General features: G+C 42.3%; 3 protein-coding genes across 4 annotated transcripts in view; 2 read left to right on the forward strand and 1 right to left on the reverse strand.

Annotated features, from left to right (window-relative positions):
- Positions 1-1,020, reverse strand: part of LOC6032900 (autophagy-related protein 13 homolog) — a 49,178-nt gene extending 48,158 nt beyond the window's left edge. Inside the window, exon 1 of the mRNA XM_038260363.1 lies at positions 619-1,020. Within this exon, the coding sequence (XP_038116291.1) occupies positions 619-768 (150 nt within the window). The 5' untranslated portion in view covers positions 769-1,020. The remainder of the gene's footprint in view (positions 1-618) is intronic.
- A 4,855-nt stretch (positions 1,021-5,875) lies between these two features.
- Positions 5,876-21,621, forward strand: part of LOC6032897 (multiple epidermal growth factor-like domains protein 6) — a 128,100-nt gene continuing 112,354 nt past the window's right edge. For both annotated transcript variants that reach the window (XM_038261604.1, XM_038261606.1), the window contains exon 1: positions 5,876-6,508. In XM_038261604.1, the coding sequence (XP_038117532.1) occupies positions 6,394-6,508 (115 nt within the window). In that variant the 5' untranslated portion in view covers positions 5,876-6,393. The remainder of the gene's footprint in view (positions 6,509-21,621) is intronic.
- LOC6032899 (brachyurin) lies at positions 19,956-20,924 on the forward strand. The gene has a single exon (XM_001843372.2). It carries the CDS (start codon positions 19,974-19,976, stop codon positions 20,853-20,855), a length of 882 nt encoding a protein of 293 aa, XP_001843424.2. The 5' UTR covers positions 19,956-19,973; the 3' UTR covers positions 20,856-20,924.

A 21,621-nucleotide genomic window follows, 5' to 3' on the forward strand; every position in this document is an offset into this window, starting at 1 on the left:
TGATAGGTTGAGTTATGCCCGAGAATCTTTGAGTTGAAGTTACCGTTCCAACTTTTTTCGAGCCTTGGGCGTTGGAATGCTAAATAACATTTCCGAAATTTTCGGTTTTAATTTTGATTTGGTGTTTTATGAAATTAGCTCTTCAAAATTGCTAAATATTTTAAATTTTAAGGCAACATAAGAGCTTAACTAAAATTCGTGTTTTTTTTATAAAAAGCTTTATCTGCACATGAAATAAGAAATCTGGAGTTTTTTTTAAAAGGTCCAATAAACCAAATGTTATATTTTTGCTTTTTGGGTGTTTTTAAATACCTCTAACTCAAGGCGGTTTCAAAAACACCAAAAAAATAAAAACTAGAAAATTGGTTTATTGGACCTTTACAAAAAAACTCCAGAAATACACTATAAATTATTAAATTTGCCGTCGATATCATCGCAGACGTATGTCATTCTTTAATAAAACAGAAGTAAACACACACAACATTATCATCTGTTCTGGATGAAGTCAACTCTATATAAATTTGAAGGTAAACAACAAGCACCGTAGCCTATATGTAAACAAAACGGAAATTCCTTCATGCCCTAGTGCCCTCTTTATGCGAACGTCCCAAAACTTACCCAATCATTTCCGGACGATTTCGGGTTGCAGTCGGTTTTGATTTTCTCACCCAGCCGTGACTGCACAATTATTTGGGCCGATTTCATCGCCAAAATTTTAACAAACTTCTCCAAACTGCCTTTGTCTTGGCTGCTCGATTGGCTCGCCATTTTTTTCACGCACTTCACTTGTTTTCCACTTACTGTGCACTTGAAACGGGCTTTTCCCGGAAGGAAACGGTAGCTGCGATTCTTCGGCGTCAATTAGCACGTAATCTGGACACTCGCGGGTATAAATTCACTACTTTCGACCGAATTTTCACCTCAGCGTGAGATCACAACGAGTTGTATGCCATCGGACCATTACACAAGAGAACGAATCGACAACATTTTGCTTTGACAGATGGTAGGTTTGTCATATGTGAGGGAAAATGGCGGACTTGTTTTGCTTTCAGACTGACGCATAGACGTTACCTGATAGCTTGAGTGTGTTGCAAAAGCAATGTGTTTTGTAGCTGAAAGATAAGAGACTGCAATCGAATACAAGCAAAGATACGAACCTGCAATATTTCATGCAAGTTAAATTGCGCTTGTCAGAAAATACATTTTTGAGAAGAAAATTACAAAAATATCATGTGATCAATAATGTTTAAATTAGATTTGCTGATTTGTTCGCTAGAGAGAATTAGTGAAAAACATAGAACCAAAAGCATTCAAATGTTGAGGTATACAGTCTAGACTCGATCATCCGAAGTTCGATTATCCTAAGGTTTGTATGGGACTTCGGATAACACTGACCTGCAAAAATTGGCAAAAAATACTGCGCAGGCTCAACCCGAATAGAAGCAGTTTGTGGTGCACTCACGTGCACTTTGATTTTTTTTAAAGAATATTTAGACAGGGCTGAATGGTTTTTCTCCAAAATTTGTATGGAAAATTAGGGCGGTTCGTCGTTCTTGCATACCACTAAAATTGCATGCAATATGTGGAAGTAGTGAACAGATCTAATTCTCCATGCAAACTTTGAAGAAAAACCATTCGGCCCTGTCTATTTTTTTTTGAAAAAATCATGCTTCCCATCGAATTACCAAATGCATTTTCGCAATATTTCTTTACCGCCACTTTGCATCAAGTTATTCGATCAAGTGGATTCGATCTTCAAAATTCGATTCTCCGTAGTGAAATTTTTTCATCCAAATCTGTACTCGGTCTATTTTTTTGTTATAATTATTTTTGAAAGAAAATCCTTTTCCTGCGATGCGATAGTCACAATCAATCTCATCACAACGTAAAAGCTTACTCGATTGAGCTTTCGGTATAAAAGTTCTTTCCTTAAACTTTCTTCACAGTAGGGGAGAACAACTTAAATTAGCTTTCAGGATTGAAGAGCAAATTAGTTTATGTATTTTAATCGTTTTGACGTTTATTTTTCGTACATTTAACTAAAAATAATCTGTATTTTGTTTAATATCATTCATTCATTTTTGAGGTTCTTTTGAAAAATTATCGCATGAAAAAGTATGCATGTAAATAAATTTATTCAGTGAAATTTTAATGAACTGTAGTAACCAAATTTATATTCAAATATCTTATCTTTGTGCTTAAAACCTTTCAAAAGAGTATAGGAGAAATGAATAATGAGCTTTTAATTCGAATTCGCGGATTATTAGAAACATCCAAACAAGTAAATTGAACCTTCTTCGGTTATTAATATTCATTGGCAGCCATAAGTTACGAAAATAGTAGCGCCCAATAATAATTTACTATTTCTGACAAACAAACTCCGAAAGTTATACCAGTAATGAATCATTCGGCACGTCGCGTGAGTGGCGTGTGTGTGTGTGTCGGTGCGATGCCGACTCAATGACTCTCAGATTTCGGAAATCTGAATGAAGAGTGAGTCTCACTGGAGGAGACGCCAAAACGAAACTCTCCCACGCACATTAAAACAAGTCACTCTAAAAGTTAGGATTAGCAGTCCGGGGTGTTGGATGAAAAAGTTCGGGGCAGATCGTCGCCAGTCGTCGTGTGAGTCGTCGCATGAAGACGAAAGATTAGCCATCAGATTGGCGCTAATTATCGCACATTAACACATGTTTCAGTGTGACACGACTGACACACGCTCATGATGCTGGTTGTGGTGGCGTTGTTGAAGTAGCAAAAGTGGTTGTTACTTTTGACAGCTCGCAGGAAGGTGCGCGCCCCGGTGACACTTGATCGCATTTCTCCCGAGCGTGGAAAATTGTGCAACTGGGCACGACGATGGCAACATGTGTGAATATGTGGGTGCAGTGGGAAGATGATTAAGTAGTTTTGGGTTGTTTGTATTGTTCAACGTAGTTTGTACGAAAAACATTGTTTTTTCCTATTCACACTTTGTGAAATGTGTGAAATTTCATTATGTTTAGTTAGTTAATTGTCAAACGTCTTTGGTGTGCTTTGTACAGTTAGGATTTGCGTCAAAATTAAATAGTATTTTTTTTGTACTATGAGGATTTGCCAGAAGAAAAAAAACTTTCAAATTTGCTTAAGTTTAAAAAGAAAAATCAATAGGGCAAATGTCTTTATTTTGGACGTAGTACCTATTTTGGACCTAAGCGGCAGAGATACGTCAGCTCAATAAATTTCTGAACTATTCTTGAAATCGTTAACTTGAAGAACATTTTTAAAACCACTATCAAAATTTTAGCCCTATAGTTTCAACGAAATAGTTATATTTAATTAGTTTTCTGAGCATCAGTGGCCGTGTTACGCTTCATACAAATTTTAATTTCAAGCTTTACTTGATAAAAGAACGCTTCCTTTTGCATAGTTTCATTACAGCAATGTACAAGCAAATTCAATAATTTTCTTTGATTTAACTATGCAACGTAAGCGCCATTACGGAAAAAAATTATTTAAATTAAATTCCAAAATTTTGATGAAAATCGCTTTTTATTTCTATAACAAAAAAAGCAAACCAGCACATGTAAATAATATTTTTCATAATTTTTATTTTCTATTGCGTTTAAATATTTAAAAATATATAAAAAAAATAAACTAGCAATAATTTAAATGAAATATTTTTTTTTAACGTTAGTGTTGGCCAATTTAAATTTATTTTTTTAGTTTCTTTTTCTCTTTTTTTCCGTTTTGTGGTTATAGATGACAACCAACTTGTATTTTTCATGGTTTCTTAGGTCTTTATTTTACAAACGTTCTCTTCTTCTTTGCAATTTGAATTTAATTACATTTTCAAAACAATCAATGGACTACGGGTTTCCCGTGCAGATAGAACCATTTGAACAACAAAGGGAGTAATGACACGACAGCATGAAAACTGAATATATATCTGAAGCATTTGCTTAGAAAAAAATATTTGGCAGACACAATATTCCACCGAAAATAAATCTGATATAATTTATTAGAAATAGTTTTCAACCATCTTTTGTAAATCTTTTGTATTATATTTTATAATATGAAATAATAATATTGTTATTTACACTGTTGGCCATGCATTTTTTAAATAAATTTGGGGAAATAAATGCTGAAACGTTGTTTTCGACTGTATTACACAATTAGGTTGTCAAAATAATACAAATCCTGCAGAAAATACAGTTTTCATGTCCGGGGCTTTTCAGCTAAAGCTGCATTTGTCAGGAAGGTAGCATCAAAAGGCGCTGTGAACATGACCATCAGAAAATGTGTTTAGTTTGTTGCAAAAAGTGGAAAACACTAACATAATTACTGTTCTGGAGCGCCAAAACAGCTGACAAATGCCTGCAATAAAATGTCATTTCCATTCAAAGTAAATTTTAGGAAAATACGAAAAAAAAATAAAAAAAAAGTTGAATAGTAATAAACCTAAAAAATTCAAATTAAATAAAAATATACGTTTAAGGAGCTTTTGTTTTGTGTCCCGTCTTAAAACTTCACCTTATTATTACAGAGCAAAATGTTGTTACATTTTCAATAGTTTTTGTTTACCATGATTGCTGAATTTTGGTTGTGAATTATATGAAATCATTTTCAAAAACCATGCGCCTCCATTAAATGAATCTTTCTTAGAGTTGATGCATGGAAAGTTGCAGTTACATCCAAAACAATGTAGCTCAATTTTTGCTATGGAAGCGCCTCCATCGATTAATTCGAAGAAAGACTGATTCAATTGAGACGCAAGGTTTCCAATAATGATTTCTTAAATTTATCACAAAAAATTAACTATCATGGATGGAAATGAACTGAAATTTAAATTTGTTGATTGGAGAAGCTTCAGGGAATACAACTCTAACAGCCGATGTCAAAAAATCAGCAGTTATATAAATTGACTTTAATTATTTTAAGCTGTCTGATTTGAAATAAAACACTAAGGTAGTTGTGTTAAAAATATGTTTTATTTTCATTTAATTTATTTCGTTGTTATGGCATTACTTGTGTGCAGTTAATAAGCATAGATATGGACTTCAATTTAACATCTAGCTTATTAAAAGTGAGAGTTAGAGATTATGGAGACGCACTGAATGTATTGTCTACCACGATGGAGACGCATAGTCCTCAACATCAAACAACCTCTCGCAAAACCACTCTCTTGGTCAGGTCCAACACAAGTAAGTTGAAACTCTCCCCGTCAAGTGCAGTGCTTCCCTGTCCATCCGCCTGTCTGTTTGTCTGTCTGCCATGTCCGTAGTGTGTGTGTGTGTGCGCAACATATTTCAACTCCCCTTCCGTGTCCTCTGGCAAACTATCTTTTCGCGCATTCCTCCTCGAATACCTGCTGACTGCTTCTGTTGCTGATGCTGATGCTGCTGATGCTGCTGCACCTTGGCAACATAACCCCCAACTCCCTCGCATTTTCACTGGCCACTCTGGGCCGGCATTCCCGCCAAAAAGAGAGCTCAGCCCGCGGATACTACAGTGCCAGTGGAGTGTTACTGAAAATATCAAGCGTCGTGGAGCCAACAATGCCAAAATATCTTAAACTAGTGGAGTTGTGGGACGTTATTTTCCTATTCCTACTCAATCTTAATCGCTCTTCGTCCACGGCGGCGGCGGCGTCGGGCGGCAAACAGAAGAAGAGAGCACAGGCTGGCACCTTCCTTCACAGCATCTCCATCGTCGGCCAAGTCTTGGCCTGGTCTAACTCTAAGTCTAAGGGGGAATCCAATCGTCGTCGTCGTCGCTCGCGTCCAACTTCATAGAGGAGCGCCGCGAGTCGAAATGTATAGAAAACTAAAAACTAGCAAATAAAAATGTACCAATTCATCTCGATCTGGATTCAGTCGTCTTTTGTACGCGATCGTGTTCATATCTTTCCGGCAGTCGCGCGCGGACCGGCAGCTCGGAGGTTGGGAGAGTTTGTAAGGTAGCAAAGTGCAAGTCAGTCCTAGAGATTAGATCTCGGGTGCGAGTCGGCGGCGGCAGTGGACAGATCTCGGAGCCCGATCAACGCGCCATCTGTTAAGCTCATTCTAAGCGCAAGTGTGAAGTGTTGTGTGTGTGTGTTTTTTGCTAGTTCGATTAATTTCTTCATTTTTTTGCACGAGAAAAAAAAGAACGCGCGCGCGAAAAAAGTAAAGTGACCAGAGCTAAGATCGGTGATAGATTCCTGCAAGCCGGAAAAGCCATAATCGAAAGTGCAGTCGTCGGAAGCGGATTCAATCGTCGTTTAAAATTCCTATCAATGCGGTGCCAGTGAGCAGTTTTGCAACTCGAGTGAAGTGGTCAGTCGGAATTGTCAACCTTGAATACTCATCCCAAGTGGCGGAGAGTGGTGCTTCTCAAAGTTTGGAGGTGTTTTATGGCCCAAGTGAACCAGCGATGACAGCCAACTGTTGGAGGAGTTATTTATGCCGGTGGCCGTTCCGGATTTTGGGCGATGCCCTTCAGCTGCCGTCGGCGTTATTGCCGGTGTTAATGCTAGTTTTACTGACATGTGAGTGATGAAAGAGTGATATTCATTCGTTGTGGTGTAACTGACCATTATTGTGTGGGATAGGTCTTGGTTTCGTGATTGCTGTGCGTACGAAATTTTTCAATTAAGTTTTTAGAAATCACTTTTCTTCGGTTTTTTACTAGAAAAAGTTTATTTTTTATGTTTGAGAAAACGAAAATACTTACATTTTGCGCAACAGTCCAAAATATTAAAATTTATTTTTGTGTGAAAGGGGAAAAACATTTCGTTTTTGCATTATATGGCCACTGCATATTTCTTCTCATTTTTTTTAAACAGATTATAAGTTTTGAAGACAGCAATCAATGGAAAACAATTCATAATACATTTTCTTGATATTATTTAAATATGTCTGTTATAAGAAAATTTCATGTCGAATAGATTGAAACTTTGAAATAAAAATGTTTTTTTTAAATGTTTAAATGATTGAAAAAATGGTAATCATTTGATGAAAAATACGTTTTTTTTTATTTTGAGTAAAATTTCCAAATCATCATTATCAGATATCGAATATGGAGCTCTGATTTGTGATCAGGGACTGATATTACCCTTTAGGTCAATGTTTCACGCAAGTCGAACAGAGGTTGAAAATAGATTTTTATTTGATATTTTAAGCAGATTTTAATTGAATTTTAACTCTACGGTCTTTCATTAAATTTTCAATTTAAAAGCTTTACAAAACTTCTGACCAGATGCGTTGTTTTGAATTCATAGTTTAGCTTAAAATATTAAAAGTTTTTGATTTTTGGGCCATTGCAATTTTTTGTTTGCAACACTGTCTTAAAAGTTAGGGAAATAAAAAGCATGTTTTTTTTTAAAAGAAGTTTTTGGTAAAGAAAGCAATCTTTTGAAAATGCAATTTCCTGCACTAGTTTGTTTATTAAGAAAGTTTCAAAATGTTTCGCACAAATTTTCGTTCCGTAAATAATTTGTTTTTAAGTGCATATTTGATACGTGAAATAATAATTGCAAACATCTGTATCTAACGCATTCAACTTTTTTTTTGTAAATTTGGCTGGTACACCATATTCTTTTTTTAAGAAACCTTTTTTAAACGATCCTAGATATACGCAAGTTTTTTTTAAGGCATGACTTAAAATGAAGATGCCGATAACTAAAATTGAGAATATGGCTTAACTTAAGAATCCTTGGGATTTCGTAAATTGTCAGAGAATTTTCAAAGTATCAGTTGTATTTTGTTTAGTTATTTTATTAAAAAATGGTTTTGAAATACTTGAGATGTTCTAGTCCATCCGAAACTTCCTGAAATTTTGCATAACAAGCTTAAAATCATCAGGCTAAGAATCAAGGTATATACATTTTTACCAGGTTTTAGGAAATGTATAAAATTAATTTCAACGGTCAATTCCAACACACAGTTTGAACATTAATTTACAATTACCTATCATGGACAGAATATCAGTGATGATTCTGTTTTTTTAGATTCAGATCTGACTAAGAATTAAATCTGTTTCCTTACTGACTTTCTAAAGTTAATGTGTTTCCTTACTGACTATCAAATTAAAAAAAATCCAAACCTGATTTCCAAAAAAAGACTTTGACAAAATATTCTGATTGTTTGTTACCTTATTTGTACTAATTTTCTAATTTTGTTTTTCTAAAATACCAGGGTTAACATAAAAACAGGTTTTGAATTATTCAATGTTAACGTCATCGACTTTTGCAAACTGTGAAACAAAGTTGATCATAATTATTCAAGATAAGCTTGCTTCATATCGCAACTTGTGATATCTTGAAACGAAAAAAAACCTTTTTTACAAGGGATTTGACAAAATTAAGACTGACGTCAGCGAAAGGATATCATCACCGTTGACCCCTCATCTGGCTGAGTTGGGAGCATTTTCGTCTGAAAAGGATCGTGAACGATGTTTTTGTGATTTTCGTTTCGGTGTTCATTTCCTTTGCTCCTCAACTCTATTTAAGGATTCGCCTGTTGATGACAGCCATCAGCCTGACCAGGGGGTCCCTGCCATAGTGCGGCGAAAGATAATTCAATTTATTAGTGCCCTCCACAACAAGTCACTCCAAGTTTAACTTCAATAAAGGGGTTTTTCCTCCCGTTTTGGAGTCATTGTCCTGGGCTGATGTTTGGAGTGGAGTGGAAAGGACATTCAATCTTAATGAAAGGAACCTCAATCACGGCCAGACACGGCAGAGGACCCTTCAGGACCAGCAGCAATGTAAAAGCACAAATCACTCCTTCCACTCTAATAAATTGATACTGATAGCAATCAGCCAACATGACAGCCAACTGAAATTAAATTGGATTTTTTTCGTTTTTTTTTCGCCTTGTGCGTGCGTGTATCACCGGATTTTGGCCGATGGCCGCCACTTGGAATCCGTCCCTTTCGTGAATGGGCCAAAAATAACCCTGCCGGGAAAAAGGAAGGAAAAGTCGTCGCGGCCGTTTTTTTCTGTGTGTGCATTCCCTGAAGAACGAAATCACGACTTTTGGTGCTATGCAATCGTTGAACTCTTCGCCAACGGTCGTCACATTCACATTTACTCCAAAAGAAAACAAACCGAAAGAAGGAAAGAAAAAAAAAATCCGTTGAAAAGAAAGTTTTTCCTCATCCGCACGCGATGATATTTTCCTCGTTTTTCTTCTTTGGTGACACGGTCACATGTTTACCGGAGTTTTTCTCGGTTGCTTTTTTTGTCTGGTGTGGCAGTTTTTCGGGAGTGGGAAAATGTTTTGCTTTTTCTCTCTCTCTCTTTCCCACGGAGTAGCAGTTTTGTATTGGGACAAATTTCTTTGCTCTGCAGGTTAATGGGATTACCGTTGTTGGGGGTAATGCTTGTGACGACTGCTACGTGATGGTGTTGTTGGGCTCAGCTGGTGTGTGACTGTAGCATCTTTTGATTTTTGATTATATCACAACTTGAGATTTTTCAAGTAGAACACTTTAGTTTTACCGAGGTATGATAGTTTGGGCTCTCTGAATACGTTCCAATCAACAAAATTGTTTTTTTAATGATTTTCCAGCGAAAAAAAAATTAATTGTAAAACTCAAGTAAATTGATATAATAAATTTGAATATTTATTATATCAACATATTTACAACTACCGTCCGTGAGGGTGACATTGGGTCTGGAAGGTAAGATTGGGTCAAAGTGATTTTTTACGAATTTTAAAATTTCTCTGGTACTTCTCAATGAAACTTATTTCTATTGAAAGGGTTGTGTAGGGGAAATCTAAAGATGACTTAGCTGAAAATCACTGAAATCTCAAATCCTATCATTTTGGCAGCTGTCTAAAGTTGAAGTACGTTTTTGGACAAAAATTACCTATCGAAAAATCATTTTTTTAAATATTTTTGTTGGAATAACTCGAAAAGTACCCGAAAAATCCCTACTTCAAACATTGTAGCATGCTATAGTACGATTCCCTCGAACAAGAAACACTGTTAGATTACTTGTTTTTAACATATTTTTGTATTTGAGCGTCATTTTATTATGACCCAATTTCAACCCCTCTAAGGGGCGAGATTGGGTCAAAAAAAGTAAAAAAATAACATTTATTTTGTGAAAATTTTAGTAAACTATCTCAAACAATTCTATGTTAAAAGATTTTCGATGTTATATAAATCGTTTTTAATATTAAGAAGTAACGAGAGGTGTATCGATTTTCGACACAAAGTGACGGTACTCAAAATTTTAAGTTGGTAAAATTTGGCAAAAAGACTAACGGAGATTTGAACATTTGAAGATTACAAGTTTATAACTTGGGTTCCTAAGTACTGCGTCTGCCGAGCCTGCTTATATTTGGGGAAAATATTCGGCAAGCATGTCTGTTTCTTTAAGAAAATTCTTTAAAATTCAGCAAATATTTTGTAAGTTTAAAATTCAGAAAATATTTTGTAAGTTTAACAGTTCACTTTGAGCTTGAACGTTTGTCTATCTGGAATCGTCTATTGCAAAAAATCGTCTCGTATCAAAAATTGTCTAAAATAATCGAGAATTGTATGAAGACCAATTTCCAATCGAACGATATGAAGCCATAAGAATGGAGTTGTTATTGGACTTTTCTAAAAAAAATGAAATTCAAGACTATAGAAACAAAAATAGAATAATTTGTTGAATATTTTTTTTATTCATATTAAGCAAATTTAGTTTTTAATGTGTTGAACGGATTCTCCAACTCACTTCCCCCACTCCAACCAAGCCTGAGGGAACAAAGACTTGGATTAAAAATTGAACAAATGTTATCGCAAATGGGCCCTTTCTTGTTATGAAATCCGCTATCTTATCGAACCATGTATCTTTCAGATCGTTGACCTATTGTACCACATTCTGCAAAATAACAAATGTATTTGGAATGGTCTGTCTAAACAAATGACTTTTTTTTTGTCAAAACGAATAAGAAGATTATTTTCATCGGAATATAAAATTTCATGTTTTTGTTATAGTTTATCGTAAGATTTATTTGTATTTTTTCGTTGTTTTTATCCAGATTGAAACCAATTTCTTAATTCAAGCCAAACATTGGAAAAAAATCGGAAATGAATTTTAAAATGTGTTGCGACAGACAAGATTTTCGGAGGTTCTTGTAGCAAAACTCCGTTTTACGGTGATGTAGCTAAAAGCTAAAAATGTATTTTAGTTGTAGCATTTTCAAGATAAAATTCACCAGCTACTTACATTTCAGTCTCCTAATACAATTCTTGTCGCAAACAGACAACTACCGGCAATTTACTTGCGATTGTAGTTAAATAACTTAATCTAAGGGAAAGTAATTAGTTAATCCGAAAATAGTAATAAATATTTAAATAAATCCTCACCAGAAAGGCAATCAGTAGTGTACCTAATATCTGATTGGTGAATAATAGTTATAAGAAATAGTTCAAATCTGTCTAAATCTAGCTACAGTGTCAGTGATAAATTGTCAACGTGACGGTTCTAATGTATAGTCTTTTTGAGTCAGTTTGGTTTGGCCGATGGTACGAGGGATACGATAAGCGCGATCAGTGCAGTCGGCACGGTGTGCTCGCAACATCCTCCCCCACGTGTCGCATGATGATCTGCACCAGAATCCTCAGCGTCACCAACGTCCAGCAGAGACAACTTGACGACTGCTCGCTCTCGCAACAGACCTTCGATGTCTGTACATCCACCCGACGTACTACCATCCTTGCCAGGATACGTCCTTGCAACGAGTCCTCGCAGCTACCCGTTCCGATGTCCTTTGTCCACAATGAGCACAGGATCGGCGGCCTCCAAGCGACTTCCAGCTCGAAGCACTCCGCAGTCGTCCAGCAGAGGGGACACTTTAATATGCTGCTCGATGTCTCCAGACACTCCCAACTCTCGGCTTGTACTAGCAGGTTCTGGTTCAGCATGGCAACCTCGTCCGGATAAGCGTCGGATTGAGCCAAGCGCCACAGGCTTCGTTCGGCTTTCTGCAGCTCCTCACGTGTCAGGGCGCCCGTACAGGTTTCCTGCTTCAGCTTCAGTCTGCGCGCGAGAAAGCGATGAACGTAGGCGACCATCCTCAGCAGGCGTTCCCATCGCGAAAACAGCTCCAGTCGAATGATGGGCCTGACCACGAAGTGGCTGAACATGAACGCTGGCCTGAGTTCTTCCGTCGCCTCAAACCGCTCGAGGCAGTCTTCGGGCCAGTCTTCTTCCTGATCGTAAAGGAACTTGTGGCAGACGTAAACTTGCGCGTCGGGGTCGAAAGTTGGTCCCCTTTTACCCCACTTCGTAGCTTCGTCGGCGACGTTCATGCGCGATGGACAGTATCTCCACTCGGCGGCCTTGGACAGTGACTTGATCTCGTTGACCCGGAACGCCACATACGGGCGAAATCGGCGGAGGTCGGTTGACCTGATCCACTGCAGTGCCGTCTTGGAGTCCGACCAGAAAATGACCTTCGAAATAGAGAGTGAGTGTCCGTCCTCGATGGTCTTCCGCAAACGCGATCCAGTTACGCCCGACTGAACTTCTAGTCGTGGGATGGGAAGCGGCTGTAGAGGTGCGACCTTCGTTTTGGTTGCCACCAGTGAGCACCGGACTTGGCCGCGATCCTCCAGCCGAAAGTATGCCATCGCGGAGTAAGCTTGCTCGCTGGCGTCGACAAACACGTGGAGTTGCAACGTATTCAGGCTGGCTGGTTCGTAATACTTGAAATAGCAACGTGGAACTCTCACCGTTTCGATTTTGCGCAGCAGCGCGATCCACTGCTTCCAGCGTCCGATGAGCTTCTCCGAGATTTTGTCTTTCAAGCCGACGCCAGATCGCCACACGTCCTGCACGAGTATTTTTCCGTGGATGACGAAGACGGCGACTAACCCGTTCGGGTCGTAGATGCTCATCACGATGCTCAGCAGCTGGGTCTTCGTCGGCACCACCTCTCCAGTCAGCAGCTTCATGTTGTCCTCTCGCAGGCTCAGTGCGAACGAGAACATGTCTTCGTCGGGCAGCCACACCATTCCCAGCAGACGCTCGAATCCGTTCTCCCTCTCGATCACGAAGTTATTGACCGTCGTAGGGTTGACTGCTCCGATCCGCGCCAGCACGGTTTTGTCGTTCGAGATCCAGTTCCGGATGTGGAATCCGGCTTTCGCGTGAACCTCGGCTACCTCTAGCGCCATCGCAACTGCTTCGTCCGCCGTATCGACACTCTCGAGGTAATCGTCGACGTAGTGCTTGTTGCGAATTGCTGCTGCCGCCTTCGGGTGATCTGCTTCGTGTTCGTCAGCGTTGAGATTTTTCACGTACTGCGAGTGGGCTGGGGAGCACGTCGCCCCAAAGATAGCGACGTCGGTCACCATGGTTTCCAGCGGCTTGTCCGGCGAATCCCTCCACAGGAACAGCTGCGCGCTGCGATCGGGTTCCCGAATCTTCACCTGGTGAAACATGGCTTCGATGTCTGCGCAGATGGCGACCTGTCTCTCCCTGAACTGGAAAAGCACGGACAGCAGTGGCGTCAACAGGTCGGGCCCCTTCAACAGCATGGTATTCAGGGACACGCCGTCGACCTTGGCAGCCGCGTCCCAGATCACACGCACTTTGCCGGGCTTTTTTGGGTTCAGTACTACTCCGAGGGGTACATACCAGGTCCGGCGAGGGTCGAAAGTGTCCAGTTCCGCAGCGGTCGCCTTGTGCGCGAAACCTTTCGACTGAAAGTCCGCGATCTGCGTTCGTACTTGATCGTACAGTGCCGGATCTCGTCCCAGGCGTCGCTCCAAACACTTCATCCGCTTCTCCGCCATCGGTCTGCTATCCGGAAACTCCACGTAGTCCTGTTTCCAGAGAAGGCCAGTTTCAAACCGCCCACCTTCGACTCGTTTGGTAGTTTCGGACAGAATCTTGTTGGCACGCTGGTCGTCGACGCTTTCCTCGCTCGGTACTGCCATGACTCCGAGGCTTTCAACCGCAAAGAAGCTCTTGACGTATTCGTGCAGGTCAACTTCGGCTTGTTCATCGGAGATGTGGAACTGGCGGTGGGCGAAAGACTGTGTAGCCACCGGCATACTCCCGTAGACCGTCCAACCGAGACGCGTTTTGGTAGCGTTCGGTTCTCCTTTGCGTCCTTCCCGCAGCTTCAGTGTTGCCAGCAAGTGCATGTTGTTCAGACCGATGAGTATTCCGGGAACCGCAGACTGCAAGCTCGATAGCGGCAGGTCCTGCAGATACGCGAACTCTTCCGCCATGGATGTCGCGTCCATCGTTTGTTCCGGAAGTCCGAGCTTGTCCACCGTGTACACGTTCGACGCGACGAACCGCTGCGGACGATCAGCGCCAGAAATCTCCAGCTTAACCTCCCGCGTCTCCGAGAAGTTCTTCTTGATGCCGGATGTCCAATAGATGCACAGAGATGCTTGCTTTCCTTCCAGGCCAAGGGATGCCACCAACTTCCGCTCCAGGAGTGTCACCGACGAGCCGTCATCGAGAAAGGCGAACGTGTTTACTTTCCCTTTCTTTCCGTACAACGTGACGGGCAACATACGGAACAACGTTGATGTCGTCGGTTGACGGTTCAGTGCGACTACGCCGCTCGTTGCGAGCTCGCTGCGCTTCGCTTCCGTGGGTGCCTGTTCGTAGTGGAGCAGCGGATGATGCTTCTTCTGGCAACCTTGGACTCCGCTGGGATCGCTTTTGCACGGCCAGCGAGAGTGGGCAACCAGACAGCGACGACAAAGTCTTTTCTCCTTGACCAGCTTCCAACGGTCGTCGAGACAAGGTTTGCTGAACTTCGAGTAGTTGGCCACCAAATGGCCGCTGTTGTCGCACATCGGGCACACCTTGATGTTCGAAGACGGACGGTCCGTCGGTTTCGTCGCCTCCCTCGTCTCGTCGTCACCCTCGCGCCGACCTTGTTCCTCCCGTTGGCGCTGAAATTGCTGAAGCACAAGCAGGTGTTGCTCGCTTTTCTTGGTTTCATCATTCAGGTGTGCTGGCATCTGCTCGAGATCCTTCCGCTTACTGCTGCTTCGCCACTCCTCGAAGGCGTTCGAGGTGACTTTAAGGATCTTCTGTATCGCACCGGTGTTTGGTTTCCCCAGGTGTTTTCGTAACTCAATGAAATGGCTTTCAGCTGGCGTGGGATCAGGGACCTTGGGCACATCGACCTCCTTTTCGCTGTTAGCCTCGAGACTGGCCGGCGGTTGTGCTGAAACGTAGGAGGAATCATTCGACATGGCATTGGACGAAGCGTTTGTCGAAGTTAGCGTAGAAAACGTTAGTTCCACGCGCAGATTTGCAGCACTGGCCTCAATCAGTGGCTGGATGTGGTTGCCAGACTCGGTCATCTCGTGGTTGATGCCTGGACTGATATTCTCAGCCTCAGTCTGCGATTTGATCCACACCTCTACCCTGCTAGTTGATGCACGGCTGTCGCTGCTATGGACTTCACGTTTCTCGTCTTCTTCTTCCAGCTGTCGAAGAAGCGCATTCTTCTTCGATCTGTACAGATGCTGTCGTTCCAGCTGTGCGATTTTCTCCTTCATTATCGCTTCCTGGATCCGGTGCTGCTCTTCCATTTGCTGCAGTTCCATGGCAATTAGTGCCGAACTAATACTGCTAGCATGCGATCCAGACGAACGGACAGACCTCGGCCTTAGAGGCACGCAGGTACGGCACACAAACGGCGGCTGGTTTACGGTTGCAGCGGAGACGTTCCCGAACGACAAGTGGAAGTATTGTTCGCACTTTTCACACCGCACCATGTACAGCTCGACTTTGTTCGGCCTGGTACAGCCAGCACAATCATGCCCTTCTCCTCGCTCGGGTTCTATGATCGACGGCTCAACCAGTTTCCCAGCATCATCCTGAGCGCCTCCGATTTGGAGGTTAGATTCAGCTGCTCGCGTCATTGAGCGGGTCTGTTGAACGATCACCGCGCGGGGATTTGAGGCCATAATTTGCAGTGAAATCTTTTAGTTTCTGTTGCGACAGACAAGATTTTCGGAGGTTCTTGTAGCAAAACTCCGTTTTACGGTGATGTAGCTAAAAGCTAAAAATGTATTTTAGTTGTAGCATTTTCAAGATAAAATTCACCAGCTACTTACATTTTTAGCTTTTAGCTACATCACCGTAAAACGGAGTTTTGCTACAAGAACCTGTCGCACATCGGGCACACCTTGATGTTCGAAGACGGACGGTCCGCCGATTTCGCCCGTATGTGGCGTTCCGGGTCAACGAGATCCTGTCACTGTCCAAGGCCGCCGAGTGGAGATACTGTCCATCGCGCATGAACGTCGCTGACGAAGCTACGAAGTGGGGTAAAAAGGGACCAACTTTCGACCCCGACGCGCAAGTTTACGTCTGCCACAAGTTCATTTACGATCAGGAAGAAGACTGGCCCGAAGACTGCCTCGAGCGGGTTGAGGCGACGGAAGAACTCAGGTCAGCGTTCATGTTCAGCCACTTCGTGGTCATGCCCATCATTCGACTGGAGCTGTTTTCGCGATGGGAACGCCTGCTGAGGATGGTCGCCTACGTTCATCGCTTTCTCGCGCGCAGACTAAAGCTGAAGCAGGAAACCTGTCCGGGCGCGCTGACACGTGAGGAGCTGCAGAAAGCAGAACGAAGCCTGTGGCGCTTGGCTCAATCCGACGCTTATCCGGACGAGGTCGCCACGCTGAACCAGAACCTGCTAGTGCCAGCCGAGAAACGGGAGTGTTTGGAGACGTCGAGCAGCATTTTGAAGTTGTCCCCTCTGCTGGACGACAGCGGAGTGCTTCGAGCTGGAAGTCGCTTGGAGGCCGCCGAGTTCGCCGCGTTCGACGCCAAGTTTCCCGTGATCCTCCCAAACAAACATCACGTGACCTGGCTGCTCGTGGACTCCTACCACCGAAGGTTTCGCCATGCAAACAACGAGACGGTGGTCAACGAGATCCGGCAGAAGTTCAACATCCCAAAGCTGCGGGTCCTGATCCGGCAGGTGGCAAACAAGTGCTGTTTCTGCCGCATAAAAAAGGCCATCGCGGTGGCACCCATGATGGCACCCCTTCCACGTGTGAGGTTGTCCCCTTTCGTGCGCCCGTTCACGTTCACGGGCGTGGACTACTTCGGCCCGGTCCTGATCAAGGTTGGACGCAGTGCTGCGAAACGCTGGGTGGCGCTTTTCACCTGCTTGACGATCCGCGCAGTTCACCTGGAGCTCGTCGCGAGCTTGTCAACGGACTCGTGCAAGAAGGCAATCCGCCGGTTCATCGCGCGACGTGGAGCGCCGCAGGAGATATACTCGGACAACGGTACGAATTTCCAAGGAGCCAGCGGAGAGCTGTTGAAGGAATTAGCCAAGGTCAACCACAATGAACTCAGCAGTACATTCACCGACATCCACACCCAGTGGCGATTCAACCCACCGGCCGCGCCGCACATGGGTGGCTGCTGGGAACGAATGGTAAGATCCGTGAAGGCTGCACTGGGCGTAATCCCGGTGGAACGCAAGCTGGATGAGGAGTCGCTGGTCACCCTACTAGCGGAAGCGGAGCATATGGTAAACTCGCGCCCCCTGACTTTCGTGCCGCTGGAGAGCGCAGACAGCGAGTCCTTGACCCCAACCATTTTCTTATGCTGAGTTCGAGCGGCGTTCAGCAGGCCGTCAAGGATCGGGTGGGCGTAGGCGCGGCCATCAAGAACAGCTGGAACAGTATTCAGCACGCACTGGACGAGTTCTGGTGCCGCTGGGTGAAGGAATACCTGCCGACGATCGCGAGAAGGACTAAATGGTTCGAAGAGGTGAGACCAATCAAGGAGGGCGATATCGTGCTTGTTGTGGACGAAGGACATCGGAACGGGTGGTTGAGAGGACGCGTTGCAAGGACGTATCCTGGTAAGGACGGCAGAGTACGTCGGGCGGATGTACAGACATCGAAGGGTCTGTTGCGAGAGCGAGCAGCCGTCAAGTTGGCTCTGCTGGACGTTGGTGACGCTGAGGATTCTGGTGCAGATCATCATGCGACACGTGGGGGAGGATGTTGCGAGCACACCGTGCCGACTGCGCTGACTGTGCCGACCGTACCCCTCGAATCATTGGCCAAACGCGACAAACTCAAAAAAGACTATAGAATAGAACCGTCACGCTGACACAGTAGTTGACCGTAGACGTAGAGTAGAGATAGAGAAGAATTTTGTTTTCCCATTATCAGTCCTCAATCAGATACCTAAGGAATTAAACTGATTGCCCTTTTGGTAAGAAATTTATTGAATTATTTGTGCTTATTTTGCTAATTAAAATTATCTTAGATTAAGGAAATTAAAACGCTCTAAGAAGCCTACAATTTCAAAAGTTGTCTGTTGCGATTTGAATTAAACTAGGAGACTAAATTGTAAGTAACCCGACCGAACATTTGTGAAAATTATTACAATTAAATCCTAATTGCAGCTTTCAGCTATAACACCATCTAAAAAAAGGAGTTTTGCTAAAAAGACCCTCCGAAACATCAATCGTCGCAACAAAATGGTTACATATTGATTATGGATAACACTGACCAACAAAAAAGATAAAAATGACTGCGCAGGCTAAACTTGAGGGGAAGCTTGAAGTTTGGGGTCCCCAGAAACACGGGCATTTTTAATTCTTCAAAAATATTTAGACAGGGCCGAATTGTTTTTCTCCAAAGTTTGTATGGAGGATTAGAAATTTTGTTGGTCGGTGTATTCGTTCAAATAATGTTTTTATCAACTTGAACTTTTTAATAAATTTGATTTTTTTTATTTGAGAACATAGTTTTTTTTGCTACCGTCAGTGGGGGTGACAATGGGTCAAAAAATGTTACACCTCTCATAATTTCTTAATAAAAAAATAACAATTTAAATAACATCGAACATCTTTCAACGTAGATTTGTTCTTAGATAGTTTACTAACATTTTCCCAAAATATGGTGGATTTTGATGAACACTACCTTAAATGAGAATATTTTGAATATTGACCCAATCTCACCGCTTAGAGGGGGTCACATTGGGTAAAATGAAACTAAAATGATGGTAAAAACAAGTCATCCAACAGTGTTTTTGGTTCGAGGGAATCATATTGATGTGCTAAAATGTTTGAAGTAGAGATTTTCAAACATTTGGGTACCTTTTGATCTATTCCAACAAAAAATTTAAAAAGTTGATTTTTCGAGAGGTCATTTTTGGCCAAAAACGTATCTCAATTTTAGACAGCTGCTAAAATGACAAGATTTTTTTCTGGGAACGAGATTTTTTCAGCAAAGTCTTCTTAAGATGTCCCTTGCACAACCCTTTTAACAGAATTTAGTTTCATTGAGAAGTACCTGAGAAATGGTAAAATCCGTGAAAAAATACTTTGACCCAATGTCACCCCCACTGACGGTACCCATTTTTTTCCATAAATTTTGTGATTTGAGCTTTTTTTTATCGATGTTTATTTGTTATGTTTAAATTAATAACATAATCTGATTTAAACAAATATGACTATCATTATTTTTTGTGTTCTCTCTTGCTAGAACATCTATCCTACCGTCATCAGGGGTGACATTGGGTCTGGGGGATGAGATTGGGTCATACAAAAATGATGAAATTTTTATGACCCAATTTCAACCCTCAGACCAAATGTCATCCCTGATGACAGTACTTTGATATTACAAGAATGAATGCATCAATTTGATAGAATTGTTGATTTAAGTAAAGTTTTCAATTTTTATTGGACGTTGTACCTATCAGGTTATTGTTTGTGTTTTGGGTACCTTAGCAACTGGGATTTTAATCCATTGATAAGCTTAAACCAAGTTGGGAAAGGTCTTGGGTCCGACTGGCTGATATTTTGCACGGCCCATAATGATGTTCAACGCCCAACTAGAGCAAAGTGATAAGGGACCGTTTGTTATAAATCATTATTAAGATTTCCTGTATCAATAAATCCGGCACGATAACGGCAATTATCTTTTATTCATCAGGCATATAAAAGGCTGCCCATTGATTCTTAGAAACAGTCCAGTTCACCTGCTCGAATATGAAGAGTTTGATTATTTTTGTTGCTGTTTTGGCGCTTGCCAGCGCGGAGTGGATCGATATCGATTGGTCCCAGGTCCGGCCAATCGAGGACTTTGATCACTACTGGGCTCGCCTTCCGGCAAAGCTGCAATATCTGCGTAAACTGCAACCGGATCGAAGAGTCACGTTCGGCCAGGAAGCTACTCCGGGCCAGTTTCCGTACCAGGCCGTTGTTCTGATCTCCGTACCGGGAGGCACTGCTCTGTGTGGAGGATCAATTCTGTCCAAGAACTACATTCTGACTGCTGCTCACTGCGTCGTTGATGCTACTGGAGGAACTGTCATCGTGGGAGCCCACAATTATGCGACTTATGAACCATCTCAACAAAGGATCGCTTTTGGACTGAGTGGAATTCAGTATCATTCAGGGTACAACCCGGAGATTGTGCGAAATGATGTGGCCACCATTCGCTTGAACAGTCCCTTAACGTTAAACGATCGCGTTAAGGCAGTGCGTCTTCCTGCTACAGGAGATTATCGTCAGTTTGCCGGAGCGACTGGAACCGTTTCCGGTCATGGAAGGACGGAAAGTGGTTCTACTTCTAATGTCCTCAGATTCACTTCCAATCCGATCATGAGTCAGCAGGAATGCCTGGACTATTGGCAATGGCCGGAAATTATCGAGGCCCAGAACGTCTGTCTGGATGGTGTTGATGGTCGGTCGGCGTGCAATGGCGATTCCGGTGGTCCTCTCACTGTTGTAGATGCTGGAAGCAGTATACAGGTCGGTATTGTCTCGTTTGGAAACGGTTACGGTTGTACCCTTGGAACTCCTTCGGTATTTGCCCGCGTGACTTATTTCAAGGATTGGATCCTGCAGCACTCGGATGTACAGCAATAATTTACAAAATTTTGTGGAATAATCGACAAATAAATTCAGTAAGCTAAATAAACAAATGTGTTAATTGTTTGTCACTAAATCTACTCACTTATTTCCAAATCCACCCAATTTCACGACAGTCAAATTCGAATGGCAGTGGATTACAAGATTCACACATGGCAGCGCCCACCCACTCAATTTACAGTCAGGTTTTTCCCTCTGCACCCTCCCCAACTTTATGCTTTATGGACAGCAGCATCGCCGGCACGTGTTGGGTGCAGCAGCAGCATCGCATACAAAGTGCCAGGAAAAAGCAACAACAACTTTTTTGTTGGTTATCAAATTTTGAGCGCTCACAACAGAGTCGGATGGTGCAATATGACGCTTTCGCTACATAAAAACAAACTTGTATTGATTAACTGGTGTGTAAAACTGGTTCAGCGCGTATCGGAGTAACTTGATCCGGTGTTGACTGAAAAAGGTGCGAGCAACTGCATCCGATGGAAATGAGTCGTAAAAATTTCAATACCAACATTGCCGAACGAAGGTCAAACGGAATTTTTCCCCTGCAGGCGCCAGTAAGTGGAGCCAGGAGCAATTCAGTTTGGAAAAAGCTCTCATAAAGATCAACTTTTTACACCACGGCACACAATGGAATGGAAATCCTGACGAAAGCTTAAGCCTTAAATGGGGGAGGTGTTATTCACCATCAGCCCCCAGGTGATTTATGGTGGGCAGGGATGGTATTTACTCGTTTCCTCGCCGATGGCGAGGGCTTTTAGATATC

This window comes from Culex quinquefasciatus, chromosome 3 (genome assembly GCF_015732765.1).
Source record: "Culex quinquefasciatus strain JHB chromosome 3, VPISU_Cqui_1.0_pri_paternal, whole genome shotgun sequence".
NCBI lineage: Eukaryota > Metazoa > Arthropoda > Insecta > Diptera > Culicidae > Culex > Culex quinquefasciatus.

Bases quoted from the DNA above. Each gene is read 5' to 3' on its own strand.
- LOC6032899 (XM_001843372.2), top strand. From the start codon at position 19,974: ATGAAGAGTTTGATTATTTTTGTTGCTGTTTTGGCGCTTGCCAGCGCG.